Source organism: Phaethon aethereus (genome assembly GCF_964289735.1).
Source record: "Phaethon aethereus genome assembly, chromosome: 18".
Lineage (NCBI taxonomy): Eukaryota > Metazoa > Chordata > Aves > Phaethontiformes > Phaethontidae > Phaethon > Phaethon aethereus.
This window is the reverse complement of record NC_138594.1, coordinates 6,545,404-6,559,957: the sequence shown is the minus strand read 5'-3', so window position 1 is coordinate 6,559,957 and position 14,554 is coordinate 6,545,404. Positions and strand designations below refer to the sequence as shown.

The following is a 14,554-nucleotide window of genomic DNA, read 5'->3' as shown; positions in this document are numbered from 1 at the left end:
TGCGAGGTGCACGTAGACTCACTGCTGACTCAGTCTTCAGCTGCGTACAGCTATGGCAGGATTGCAGCAGACAAAGATGTCTTAGTTCCAGCTCTTTGTAAGCCATTAAGAGATGCCTTCCCCCATCAGTATAATGTTGATAAATGATTGTTTACACATGGCTCAAACAAAAGAGCAAATGAGCACCAAAACCTGAAAGTCATGTGTCAAAATATATTGTCTCATTGGGAGCTCTTGTTCTGCCTACAATGTTATTTCTGTTTTAAGGGAGCTTTGACTTGATTGCAGAACATACCCTTAGGACTTTGTGACTTCTTTGCTGGCTAGACAGAGTTCTTGCCCATAGTTCCCGAGTTTATATGAGCCCACAGTTCCCCTTCCCATAAATATTTTGTTTCTCTGTGGCTCTTCTGGTCATAGGCAAAGATAAGAAGCCTATGGGATGTCTAGTCTGGAGCTTGATTTTTTTTTTTTTTTTTTTTAGGTCCTTTCTTTGCCTTATAAAGCCTGGGTTTGGTGGCTTTTTTTCTTTTTTAATGTTTCTGCTGATGCTGTGAATCTCTTAAGCCATTAATCAGCTTTTACCTTTTCCGGAAAGCCTAGTGTGCCATCTATTATGCACACTACTGTCTATTTGCTACTCTCTCCCTGGGTTCCTGAAACTCTAATTAGAAGTATAGGCTTCTCATCCCACCAGCAGCTGTAACCTACAACAAATGTCTGCCTTGTTGTCAGAGAGCTCCAGTTTGCCTGCCTTTCTGTAGGGGCTCTGGCAGGCTTTCCTTCCTCCATACAGGCACCCTCTTAGTAAATGCCAAAGGACACTTTTTGTTCATTACTAGCAACTGCTGAAGAATTTAACCCTTGGCAACATCTTGATCAAATAGAATGAGAGACTGCTTGCTAGCTTTGCATCTCCAAAGGATAGTGTCCTTAGTGCTTTTTTACAAAAGAAATAGAAACTGTAGTAGCACTGAACATGTGCAGTGTTGATTACTTGTAACCTCAGCTATTCGACGCTCTGTGCTGGAAAGCAGCACGCCGTGTTCAAATGCCCGTGTCTATCCTTTGGGCCTTTCTGGGCTTTAGTCAAAGGAGCTGAACTTGAGTGTGCTGAAACTGCAGTTCAGGCAGCTTTTAATGAGGAATGTATAATTGAGGAGCTGCAAATCTGAATGGCTTGGTTGATAGGACTTCTGTGCTGGTGTCAGGTCTTTCTTACCCACTACAAACTACAACTCTGGGATGTATTCCCTGTACAAATTATGGTTGAAAACCATCCCAGTTACTTAAATGTGGCACAAATCTCTGCTCCAAGACTTGCCTAGATAACTGCCTGGGTTTCTCATAATAGTGGGAAAGTAGCAAGCAATAGGGAGGAAACATGGCAGTTTCTTCTGGTAACTCTGTAAACTAATCTTTACAGGGCAATGGGGTACTCTAATAGTATATCCCAACACAAACAGCTATAGAGATCTGGCAGTGTGTACTGGTTTGTTCTCAGCCCTGGGGAACAAGTTGTTCTTTCTAGCAATAGTCAACTCAGTAAGCAAAGATCAAAGTGCCCATTAAGGAAACGTTAACTTAAGGATGAAACGCAATTTCTTGTGGTTAACTACTGACAGCCTTGGGGAGGGTTGTTCCCTTCTTGAACCATTTTTGGTTCACTCTCCTGAATAGGCTGTAAGAACCTTATGAAGTTCAACAGGGACAAGTGTAAGGTCTTATACCTGAGAAAATGTAATCCAGAAGTGCAGCACAGGCTGGGATCTACCCAGCTGGGGAGCAGCTCTTTGGAAAGACATCTGGGGGTCCTGGTGGACAAGCAGCTCAATGGGAGTGAACAGTGTGCTGCTGTGGCCAAGAAAGCCAACGAGATGCTGCGTTGCATTGACAAGGCCTTTGCCAGCAGAGATAAAGGAGTCATTATCCCACTCAATGCTTGTCAGGCCACATCTGGAATACTGTGTTCGGTTTTGGTCCCCACTATGCAAAAAGATGTGGACAGGTTGGAGAAGGTCCAGAGAAGGGCCACAAAGATGATCAAAGGACTGGGAAGCCCGTTATATGAGGAAAGGCTGAGAGAACTGGGTTTGTTCAGCCTTGAGAAAAGAAGCCTTAGGGGAGACCTTATGTGTTCCAACATTTAAAGGGCGGGTACAAAGAAGATGGAGACACCCTTTTTACAATGAGTCACATGGAAAAGACAAGGGATAATGGGTACAGGTAACTCCTGGGGAGGTTGCGACTGGATAAAAGGAAAATTTTTCATAATGAAAACAATCAGCAATTGGAATAATCTCCCTGGGGAAGTGGTGGATTCCCCAACACTGAACACTTAAGATTCAGCTGGACAGAGTGCTTGGCCATCTTGTCTAGACTGCATTTTTGCCAAGAAAAGTTGGACCAGATGATTCTTGAGGTCCCTTCCAACCTGGTATTCTATGATTCTATGTAGATAGGTCTTAAAATAAATAGGACCCAAAGTGACTGCCGCCCCCAAAATGGCGATGAGCCAGGCTGCTTTAGACTGATCCCGTGATCCTCCACGTACACAGTCTGATTCTATCTGAGAGTATCCTGGCACAAGTTTTGTCAGAGACTCCAGGTTATCTGAGCTGTTCAGCGCAGGACTTTAAAGTGCATACGGAAGACCTGGAGTAGTGGAGGGCTCGGTGTGTGGCGCATAGTGCAGGGGTTTAGAGATACATTCCACAAACCGACCTTTGTTCCTCTGAAGATCCTTTGCCTTTGAGGATCTTATCAACAATTGCAGCTGGAATGGGAAGTAGCTTAGCTTTTCATATGCCCATTCTGGGGTGAAGAGACCCCTGAAAATAAAATTTTAAGCCTGGGCATGACACAAAGCCACAGTATAAGGTAGATACCAATAAAATAAGCATCTCATCCCTCTTCTAATGATCTAATCCTTAGGTTAGTTGCTTCTTGCTCAGCACTTTGAAAACCCCACGAGTACCAGTTGACAGCATTCCCCTGTTACCTTTACCCATCGGTTCTCAATGATAGAGTAGCACTAGCAAGGTCATGAAACAAGTTTAATGACTTGCATGGCTTAAATTCCCTTCAGTATTGCCAAAACTCATGCCCAGTTTGCTCTCTACAGCTTCTTTTTCAGAGAGAGTGCGGAACATGTCTCCAGATGAGATCAAAATCCCTCCTGAGCCTCCTGGCAGATGTTCTAACCACTTGCAGGTTGGTATAAGTCCAATTTGTGTTTTTTTTAAAGGCTTGCAATTCAGTAGGGAGGAGGGATATTTGGGAACTCTGTTCAGTATTTTTGCATAAGTTAAAACATTAAAGCTGGGGTCTTACCACATAGAGATTATGAATGCACTGTGTTAATGCTTTAGACTTTACAGTAATTCTAGTTTAGGAATCTCAAAGTAGCTTAAAGCTGTTTTCTAGTCTCTGTGGGTCACTTAACGCTTTAGAACGGCTCTTGATCCCACCAATGACACAGAAGCGATGTTTACTGTGAAGGCTGCTATCCTCTTACCTCAGCAAATTCAGCTTCGAAGGAAAGAACAAATCATTGTTTTTCTATACGGGCCTGAGAATCCTCTAACTGGAATAGTTGAGGCAGCATTGACTGGATTCCTTTTCCACCTACGTATCTCTAGATGATAAACATTAAGAGGGAAGGCTAGTAACTTAGAGGCAGCAAAAGAAAACAAACGTATGTTTTCTCTGGTGCACACCCAAATAATTGCAGTAACCAACTTTGCAATAACCTCCTGCTCTGTTTTCCTCCTCCTGACGGAGGGCAAATGAAAGGGCAGGGGCTGCTGTTTCCTACCACCCATTTGAGTTTTAACCGCAGTTATCTGCCCAGTAGAAATAAAAGTAAAGAATCACTTCTGGAATGTTCTGTAAAGTAAGCTACTACTGTGCAATGGTGATTCAGAGTGACTCGCCATCCAGATCGCTCTTTCTGCTCCACACAGTGTACCTGGGCACACCCATTCCTCCTCTTGTGCTGTAGGAGGATTTTACTGTTCTGACATCAATGCATTAGAGTGCGTTAGATCTGAGGAATGCACAGAGCTTGAGAGAGTAGACAGAATAAAACAGATTTTCTTCCCCTTTGACAGCAGTTTACTATGTTAAATCAAAGGAGAATTTGTCCTCTGTCAGCAGGTCAAACCACATCTTAAAGCACTTTGAGCAAGGAGGTGGGATTGTTCTTTAGAGATGCAAAATGTTCTAGGCTGTTGATTTGCTCTTTCCTTTTGTCAGATTCTTCCTCTAATAAACTGTGTCTTGAGCTCTGCCAAAGGGAGTATTTCTTATCATAAAGTTGACTGAGTAGTTCCTCACCTGTGGCCTTTGGGAACTATAGTGCTACCTCCATGGGGAGGGGACAAAAGGGAACACCTTTTCAATCATTTCTGCTCCCCAAATTCACCTTTTTGCCGTTGTTCCTTCAAACCTTATGATGTGTGCACTGGATGTGGAGATTGTGTAATTTCTTCTTGCTAATTTTTCTGAGGACCTGATGCAAATTTATCTTATAAAGCTTTTTAAAAGTTGTTGAAATAGAAGTTTCATATCAGTTCTTAACAATTCTCTTTTATTCAGGCATCAGCAAACCCTTAGACAATAGTCAGTTCTGTATTTGAGTTGACTGTCCGTACGGAGGGAGGTATGAAGTGACTTACCCAGAAGCAGCAAAGGAAAATTGACTCAGCTCTCCCATCCTGCAAGACTGAAGGCCTAGCCTCTGGTCTTATCTTGTATGCCTCTTGTACATGAGAAATTTGTGTCAAAAAGAAAGGACGAAGGAAATTACTAAGAATATTCTCCTAGTAGTACCACTTAAGTATAAGTTCCGTCTGAAAGTTTCTGCTTTTGCTATCCCTTCAGCATCACCAGAGTAAAAGTACTTCTAAGGTGTTTCACTACCTTGCTGAGGAAGAAAAAAAATCATGTTTATTTTTAAATCTTTCAGTCTTTTTGGAGAGTAGACTGCTTGACATTTCCAACCTGAGTCAATTAAGTTACCTTTGCAGGGGCTTGGGGCTTCAGTCAGATATCCATAGACTTCGTAACTATGAGTGATCTGCAAAGAGAAGCCGATTCCATCTAATTGGCCGCTTGTGCCAAAGCAGGGATTTACAAGTGTGCTGTCCCTAAGAGTGTTTGGCTGCCAGTAGGCACCACTAGCAACACCTGGTGATCACATTGGGTTTAGTTCTCCAGCAGGACTTGGCTCTGCTCATCTGTTACCCAGGCATAGCCATGAGCCTTGCCTTCTGTGCAGTGTAGCCCAGAAGCTGTTTTTCAGGTGCACACTGGAGTCTGAAGGTGGCTGTGATGGTCACTGTAAGTTGTGGGAGAATCTTTATGGATTTCATCTCACCCTCTTGGAGCTGGCTTCTACTTCTCTAGACTCGTAGCTATAAAGGGAAGCAACAGACTGGGAAGGAGGAGTGTGCACTACTGCCTCAAAGGCAAATCTTCAATCACTGAAGCCTTCAGGAAGTGCAAAGATCAATTCCCTTACCTACCCAGACAGTTCACAAAGATACTTTCTGACCTTAAAGGAGGGAATGTCTGTGCTAATCAGCCTGCCTGGCCTTAGGGGAGAGGTGGAATCCTTGTTCCATGCAAGGAGGTCACTGGATCAGTTGGCTTGTTCCCACACGTACACTTTTTGATAGTCAGCTGGTGTGCTCCTCCTTTTCGTACTGGCTCACCCTGTAATCTTCCTCCCTTAGGATAAAATTCAAAAGCTATATGAGAGGAAGATAAAAGAGGGCATGGATATGAACTACATCATTCAGAGGAAAAAGGAGTTCCGCAACCCCAGGTAAGCCACCATCTTTTTCTGTGTGACCAAGGCACCACAGAGCAAATTCCAAGGATTTTCCTCTTTGTTGGAGTTGTAGCAGAAACAGGATCCTGAGTAAGAAGTACTATTACTTACAAAAATGAAAGACATAATTTGATTGTAACTGAAACTGTAAAACTCTTCTTTGTGTTCTGTGAGACAACAGTAAGAGTTGGTGTGTCAATTAGATTTTTAAATGTACAGGCTTTGGATGAAGTATTTTAGAAGATGTGTCTGTTCTGGGAGCTGGGAGATTAATTTGGGAGTAGTAGGAAATAATGTGGTTAATGGCATGCCACATCCATCACAGCAAGCATAGCTTCCCAGGTTCTGATTTTATTCTTGCAGTGTGAAGAGGTGATAACCTCTTTCTTCTAACAAATCTGAAATACTTCCATTTACTTCTAGCTCACTGGCTCTGTCCTGAACTCTTGTCTTTCCTTTGCAGCATCTATGAAAAGCTGATCCAGTTTTGTTCAATTGATGAACTCGGTACAAATTATCCAAAGGTGAGGTGCAATACTTTTGACTGGCAAGGGGGTGGGTAAAAGGTAATACAGGGATGTAAGGTCTTACCTCAGGCTTTCTTGAGCCTGCTTCTTTAGACGCCCTTTAAGGGAACTTTAGTCTGATCCTCTGCATTGACGTGAATGTTTTTATGTGGTACTTAATCTCAGTGGCTCCAACTTTGCTATAATGATTCTGAACAACAACTGCTGAAGTTTGTAGATACACATGAAACTCCTCAGGGGAGATAGAAGCTGAGCAGCAGAAAAATGCATGACTTATCCCAGCATCCTCTTGGCTTCAAAGCTGTTTCTTCATTCACAACAGAATGTGGTCCTGTAAAAGAAAGTCTGATGTGATCTTTGTGTCACTGGGATATAAGAGGAAATCAGTACTGAGTATCATCAGTGAACAGAAATACATAAAGCATTTTTGAGCTGGGTTTTGTGTATATGTGGAAATAGCCCTAATCTGACTTATTTTTTTCTTTAGGACATGTTTGATCCTCATGGCTGGTCAGAGGATTCGTATTATGAGGCACTAGGTAATTCCAGGAAGTCTTGGGTTTGTCCTAACTTAGTTCTTTGTGTTTTGTAGTTAATTAACTGCACTGGAGTCTTCAATTCCTTTATAAATGAGAAGTCATCACATGCTGCTCTTTAACTAGTTCATTCTGGTTGGATGTGCCTGAATGTTATTGATGCTTCATCAGTCTGGAAAGCCTTTTCATTTAAATTGCTGCTTCAATGTTTTCATCTCTTAAATGATTAATTTACTGCAGTAATGCTTTGATTAAAAAGCAGTAGTTAGTTTCATGGCATTTTAATTTTCTATACACAGTTTGAAGTTTTTGATTGGAAGTGTGTGAGAGAGAACTATGGGTTTTTACTGTTCCTAGTGCTTCTTGTAACTTCTGATCTTTCTCAGCGAAAGCCCAGAAGATTGAAATGGACAAATTGGAGAAGGCCAAGAAGGAGCGCACAAAGGTAGCTATTTAAAATCAAAAGAGATGGAGATGCAGGGTTTTTGTTTCCCTGCTGAATTTCATTTTGCTGCTTTGCTGTTTTTTATGAATGGTGCTCTGTGCTAATACTGATTTTTTCCCCCCTACCCCCCCACCCCATTTGTCCTTTCTTTTTGCATGTCTTTTTCCAAGCTGCATAGATCAAGTTGTTTGCCCTTCCTTACAGGTCCGTTTCTCTAGGTTGTATATTCCGCTAGATTTCTTTTGGTTTTGTCGGTATTTTGAAACCAGAGCTCTTAAAATGGTATTCAGTAAGACTGGTACAGGCAAGATAATACATAAAGAACAGCTTTTTTCTTAATCTGTGACATTTTACCTGGTGGTGTAGCCTAGTTATCGCTTAATTTCCTCACCATATCTCATTTTGAGGTGATACTTTCTTTCTGTTCTCCTTGAACAGCCTTCTTGCACCTAATTTCCAGAAATGTTGGGCCTTTTTTAACTTTAACTGTGTTTGTTGCAAAATGTACATTCTTATGTACCCCCGAACAACAACAGGCAGGCTTTGGAAGGCTTTATTACTGTCCTTCAGTAGTGTTGCCTTTAAGCTAGTGGCTGGCATTAGAAAACTGTCTAATGTTAGAGATTGCCATCTAACCTTGCAGAAGGCTCCTTCCATATTCAGTATGTGGAGGTGTTTTTTTCTTGCAGTGCATGCTGTATCTTGCTGTTTGTTTTGGGTTTTGCACAGTAACACAGGTATCTGATTACGTCCTTGCTCATATCTGCAGTTTTGAAAATACGAGACTGCATGCTGTTGTAGCTCTCGTTGCTAGGTTTCCTGCTATGATGCAGTCGCAGTAAATTGCGCAGGTAGGGACTTGTCTTGCATGTTTCTTAAAAGAAAAAGAACAGGAACTTCTAACTGTATAAATACATTCTTTAATGACCAGGATCTGTCCGTTCTGAGCTATATCAAATTCCTATGCTTATACCAGTTAACAAACACATTTTTATTGTACCTGACTTAAGAGCTGGGTTGCAGGAATCCTTAAGGATCATGACTTCAGTACACTTTGGCCTGAGGCCTACATCTTTCTTCCTGCGTGACCGTCAGCTCAGAGGCCAACGTCTTACATGACATTAAAGCTGTTCTTAAAAACATAAAGAAGCAATGTGGGTTAAAAAAAAAACTACGTATATTAACATTTCATCTTTATCTTCTTCCCTTTCTCCTGTGTTTCTCTCCCTTCCCAGATTGAGTTTGTGACTGGCACTAAAAAAGGTACCACCACAAGTGCTGCTTCTACAACAACCACAACAGCCAGTACCACTGTGGGAGGTAAAGAATGGCTGTGATTGTACCTATTAAGCTGCAGTAATGCTGAGATTAGTGCTTCCTGGAAACCCTGAAGGTTCCTTGCTGATTGTGTGTATAGTGTTCCTTCCCGGAGTTGACAGACTAGCTTTTCTCTAGTCCCTATATCCCATGGCTGTCCTTCTGCAATAAAAGCTTAGGAGACAAGTTTGATAGTGAAGAAGTTTATTAGTGGGTCAAGAAACCTGCTGATGTTTGTGGGACTCATCTTGGGACTTATCTTGGGACTGATACATCTCAAGAGATTTGGAAAGACTGAAAATCGTTCTCCTGGCTACAGCCTGCCTTTTAAACTGGGAGGAATGGAGAAAATCCACTGGAGGCTGAGTGTCCTGTGCCAGTACCTGAGCAACTGGGATACTTGTGCTCTGTTAAAATGAAATATGCTTTGGGGCAGGGAGTGAACCTGTCTCCCATTTGGCTGGAGTTCAGGTCTAGAGTTTTACTTTGACTCCTGAAGTATAAAGTTATCTTTCCTCCTCAACATTTACTGCCAGTGTGTGCTGAAATTAATGTGAGGGAAAGTTGTCTAGTCAAGCAGTGGTATATTAAGAGTTGACAAGACAGAGTATTACAAAGGGATTGGTGACCTTGAACATAACGCTAATCCTCATTTGCTTGATCTAATCAAATTCACAGATGCCCAGAAGAGGAAGAGCAAGTGGGACTCGGCCATCCCTGTAACAACGATAGCTCAGCCCACCATCCTCACCACTACTGCAACACTGCCAGGTGTTGTCACAGTGACAACCAGCGCAAGTGGATCCAAAACTACAGTTATATCGGCTGTTGGCACCATTGTGAAAAAGGCAAAGCAGTGACTGGTGTGCTGAGCCTGAATTTTTGGACTTAATTGTCATTGAAGCCATTGTTCTCAGAAGGGAGGGGTAGCTTTTGCCTTTGGTAAAAGATGACAAGATTCTTTGAAACAGACCACAGTTCCCTTTTGAAAGAATGGGGCAGGAGCCGGCATGCCAGCTGTGTGGCCACAGGAATGGACCTCTGCCGAAAATGCCTCTGCCTTTTCTTGCTGTGGGAAGAACCAGTCTGTATGTGTTGTGCTGGAGGAGTATATATGCTGGTATCTGGAGTCAGCTTGTAAAAGTTAGCTTATTAAATTACTTCATTAAGGTCTTACCCTACTTGCAAGTCTGGTTTAGGGAGAAAAAAAAAAGGAAAGTAGTGAAGGAATATCAGTATTACTCTTGTGTATTCCAGGTCATGCTCAAAGGCTGCTAGCAGCTTGTGGTATGTGCCTCCCTCATGTGTGCTAACTCAGTTCCAAGGGAATTAAAGCAGAGACAATTGGTCAGTGTCCATCTTCAAATGTGTAGCAGAGACTTGAGGCGATCTACATCTATGAGTGTAGTTTCGCTCTTTGTTATAGTACTGACATCTGTACTGGTGTGCATATCTGTAGATCTTAGTGACCACATGTTAAATAGTTGAACTATTGAGGAAACTGTGCTGAAATAGTCTTGCTACTGTCTTGCAGGGATGGATATCTATGCAGAACCCATAAGCTGTAGAGGTTTGATTTGTGAGCTCATTTGCAAAGACCTATGCAGAAAACTCTTCCGTTGCCGTGGAATAAAATTGGACAGCAGATAAGCAGAGGAGAGTGTCTGATCTTAATTTTGATATTGTCCATCTTTGTACTAGATAGCGATGTACTGTGATATGCACACATGGCAGTTACTGCTTGCTCCACTGTTGTGAAAAAGTATTTTCAGTTGAAAATTTTATTGTATAAATCTTCTTACCTGTGTAGCAAAAAATTATTATAAAGATGGAAAAGACTTTAAAAAAACCCTGGTGTCATTGATGTGTCTGCATTTCTCATCTTGGCGAGGGAGAATCTGTATCCTTTGTTGTGCTTTGGGTTACAGATACCATTAGGTGAGTATGTAATAATTCCATGAGAGTGGAGGTGGCATGAAGGTTTTTTCACATAATGGATTTTTTTTTTTTTAAATCTCATACTCCTGGGGGGGAAAAATGAGGCATTAAGCTGATTTTGACTGGAGATTCTTTTGTTGTAGATGATGTTCTGAAATAGTTGGTAATTCAGCTGTTCTTTATTATTTTCTTCAAACCTATTCCTGCATCTTAAACTTCTTCAAAAATTACCTTCTAGTATTAGCAATTGGGTCTTTCATAAAACCTTCATCTCCAGAGGCCAGTCTCCTAAAAAGGAGCTCAACAGCAATGAAGTGGTTTGCTCATTGTTTTGAGGGTGGTGGGGTAAGTAACTTGACTGGTTCCAGTTGTGTAGAGGAACAGCTGCTACCCTGGCCTTTTTTGGTTTTTTGCAGTTGTCACTCCAGATTATTTACATGGTCTTTAATTCTTAGGTCATGATTTTTTAGATTCAGTAGTTTTTCTATTTCCCATTGTTTTAAGTTAAATTTCTACCTGGTGCCTGCTTTTTCTAGTGCATAAGGGGTGATAGGAGAGACGGTTGCCTGATCAACAAAAGTGTAAGTTACTTAGAATTCAGTGTTTCTTTTTCAGTTTTTTTTACATACCTTATGTCACTTCTGATCCAGACTTTGCAGTTATGGAGACTTAAGGAAGAAATAAGAAGTTGGCTTCCTGCTTTTAAATAGTTTTAAAACATGTTAAACACTTTGTCCTGGCAGTCATTTTAGCTTTAAAAAAAAAAAGCATCTGTGTATCCAGGAATGCTTATTGGGGGAGACACCAGGGGACTGCTGAGACTGTAGCATGGGAAGTTGAGGAGATGGTGGAATTGCTCTTTTTAAAGCAATAAAATATTGAAAGGCATGAAAATAGTAAGATAGAAACATCTCTGTTAAATTACTTTTGCATTGGGCTGCTGTCTTGATTCCTGCAAGCTTGTAACAGATGGCTTCACTCCATCCTCATCCTATGGAAGATGAAGATGGTAACAGCTCCCAGTCTTCTCTTTTGGGATGGTAATGTACTCTGCAGAGGATGACACATTTCACCTCAGCTGTTCAAGGTGTTTATTTCCTTGGCTTGAGGAACAGAGTTTTCAGGGGTTTCCTTTAAAGGCCAAGGATGTACTTGTGGGCAATACAAGCCATTACGTCGCTTTGCAGTTCCATAAGGTGATTCTGCTGTCTAGAGTGTCTTGTACAATTCCATCCTGTTTTAAAATCTTGTATGGTATAAATGCCTATGTTAAAGTCCTACTGAACAACATGTGGGTGAAGGTGCAACAGTAGAACTGCAGCAAGGTGAGCACCAGCTGCTGCAGTTTCTCTCAGGTTATAGATTGGTGACAAACTTTGGGCACCAGAAGGATCACTGCAATTCTCCGCTCCTGTGAAGAGCGGTGGGAGGTGTGTCTGGGCTTCTAGAATAACTAACATTAATGAGTATCCTTAATATGTGTGCTGTGAGCAAGTCTGAAGCAAAGTGAGATTAAATATCTCGTTGAGATGTGTGCCAGTACACAGAAATGCAGCCTAGGTACCAGCCAGTCTTGTGCATCCCCTTCCTCTGTCCTGTCTGTAACCGGTGGTAAGCACAAAGCAGGAGAGTCTCGGGCTGCATTAATGTAACCAGGCTTAACCAGTTAAGCACCTGACACACTGCTGGAGCTCTTGGGGAAGAGTCATTTAACTGCAGAAGCTACTGAACATTGTTTAAATGCAAGTATCTCGTTCATATCACATGTCCTGGCACCCCATCTTTTCCCCTTCCATCTGCCCTCTTCCTTCTTGCTCTGCAGTATCCATAGTCATTCCAAACCTCTGGATTCCTTTGCACACTTGACGACCAGAGCTAAGACACGCTGCACGTCTAGCTGCTGCCCTGCTGCAGAAGGCAAGGAACGACAACGTCCAGCAACTCTGGAGCAATGGGAAAATGCCAATCAGCAGGGCTTGATGATGCTACATAGAGGGATAGGGAGAAAACTTCCTCAAACTACCTCTGCTGAAGCGTGCTGAGCAGAGATGGCCATGAGGCACCTGGAGCAGCAGTTTTCAAACTCTTGCAGTAACAGGCTTGTGCAAGAGACCTGGCTGAACTGGGCTGCGCTCTGGCAGCTGACTCGAGCTCTCATGCCTGAGCGTTCACTATCCACCATGGAGAAAGCAGCTTGAAACATGTGTGATTTGGTGGTTGTGGTTTTTTTTCTTCTCCTTTCTGAAAAGCTGGAGTGGCTTCACCGACCCTTGTATAACAAACTTGCAGCCAGTACAAGAGCTTGCCCCTCTTACTTATCTTGTGTGTTGCTATTGGAAGTCATAGACGGATACACAGGTTGGAAACTACAGTTCTAGGAAAAGCTGCTTTCCTACCTCTGAGAACGTGATCGTACAGGTTAGTGGCTTGCACTACAGGTTAGTGGCTGTGGTCAGTCAGTGCACCAGAGGAAGGTGGAGGGAGCTTCAGGGGTGCAAGAGCAATGTCCCGAGGGAAGACGATCCTTTCCTGTCCCATGAAGCCAGGGCCTGAAGCCCTCAAATGGGAGTTTTGACTAGTTTGTTAGAAATCTGTATGGCTGTGATCATACCAGGGCTGCGTGACGGCTGCTGAGGGCTGGAGGGACCCGCTGAGTGTGTAAGTGTTTTAAATAGCCCCTGCAAGCTGTGCCCGAGCTTCACTGATGCAAACTCACAGCTTACATGGCCAAAAGGTTCTTTATGCTGCTGCTGCAACAGTGATTGCTCAGGCTGCACTTCTGACTCCTAAAAGCTGTAGATATTCATTCATACTTCTCCCAAGGGGAGACTAACGGTACTCAGGAGTGTAATGAAAATGGGACCAGTTTTATTCCTTAGTCTGAGAATTACAGGCTCCTTGAAAACCATGGGGCTTCTCTCTGCTTACGACCTTTTTTAAGCATGGGTGTCTCCTAGCTTGAGTAGGTTTATCTTAGCTGAAACTCCACATTCAAGTGTGTGTCTTTGCCACACCGGGCTGCTCAGCAGAGGGAGGAGAGCTGCTGTAATGAAGTCATCCTTGGCAGAGTTGGTTCTGCTCTCACCCTCCCTTCTGAAGTCTCTTCTCCCACCTCCATGCCCTGAGGTGTTGATTTTCTTTCCTATTTGCTTGTTGTGATTTAGAGATCTGTCCTCCTTTGATGCTGTTGTGGGAAGGGATTTTGTGTGTTCAGGAGCTGCTTTTCGTTTTATATCTCTCTGGGTGCTGCCTAACCGAAAGAGCAGGTGGGGAGGGGCAGCCCTTGCCAGCCCCACCTCAAACTGTAAAATGTGAGCACCTGAAGCTATGTTTTAGTTGGACTGCCGCTGTACTGTCTGTTTTATGAGAGTTATTTACTGAGACTTAAAATAAAAGAAAAAGTCTTCCATGCCAAGGCTTTGCCAATGACACGGCCGGCTCTAGCGGAGTGGAGGTGATTGCTCGAGCCGGTGTCTGGCCAGCTGACACCTGCAGGAGCTCCTTCCCAGCTCTTCCTCGTGGCCAGGGAGAAGCTGTAGCTTTCTGGGAAGCCTCTCAAGCAGATGGCCTTTGCAAGGTGCTCAGAAGGTTTTCAAGGGGTATGGGCTGCTTGCTCCTGTTAAATGTGTGAACCCAGGAAAGCCCGGAGTTGTTACCTCCAGAGAAAGAGACGCTTTTCATCAGGACTAAGACAGTCAAACATTAAAATCAATAAATCGCTCTTGAGGTGCTCACAAAGGGGCTGTGAGGTTCCACCAAAGTCTCCTCTTCCTTTAGGGGAGAGCTTACACCAGCATACTCGTGCATCGCTCTTACAGAGCGGTTTTCCATTTCCGAGCCTTGCCGTGCGCCGCTGTTCCTCTGACTGTTTATATCCAACTTCCTTCCTTTTGTTCTAAGCGAGAACCACGGACACCGATGACTTCCAATATTTAGTCTTTGTTTATTTGAAACT

At 43.0% G+C, this 14,554-nt stretch overlaps 1 protein-coding gene across 2 annotated transcripts in view; it reads left to right on the top strand.

Moving 5' to 3' along the window:
• The window catches only part of SAP30BP (SAP30 binding protein), a gene marked incomplete at its 3' end in the record, with an annotated part of 30,863 nt that extends 21,342 nt beyond the window's left edge, over positions 1–9,521 (top strand). For both annotated transcript variants that reach the window (XM_082008052.1, XM_082008051.1), the window contains 7 exons: positions 3,125–3,213; positions 5,739–5,830; positions 6,300–6,360; positions 6,851–6,902; positions 7,286–7,344; positions 8,580–8,664; positions 9,340–9,521. In XM_082008052.1, coding sequence (XP_081864178.1) covers positions 3,125–3,213; positions 5,739–5,830; positions 6,300–6,360; positions 6,851–6,902; positions 7,286–7,344; positions 8,580–8,664; positions 9,340–9,521 — 620 coding nt within the window. The remainder of the gene's footprint in view (positions 1–3,124; positions 3,214–5,738; positions 5,831–6,299; positions 6,361–6,850; positions 6,903–7,285; positions 7,345–8,579; positions 8,665–9,339) is intronic.
• Positions 9,522–14,554: the final 5,033 nt, after the last annotated feature.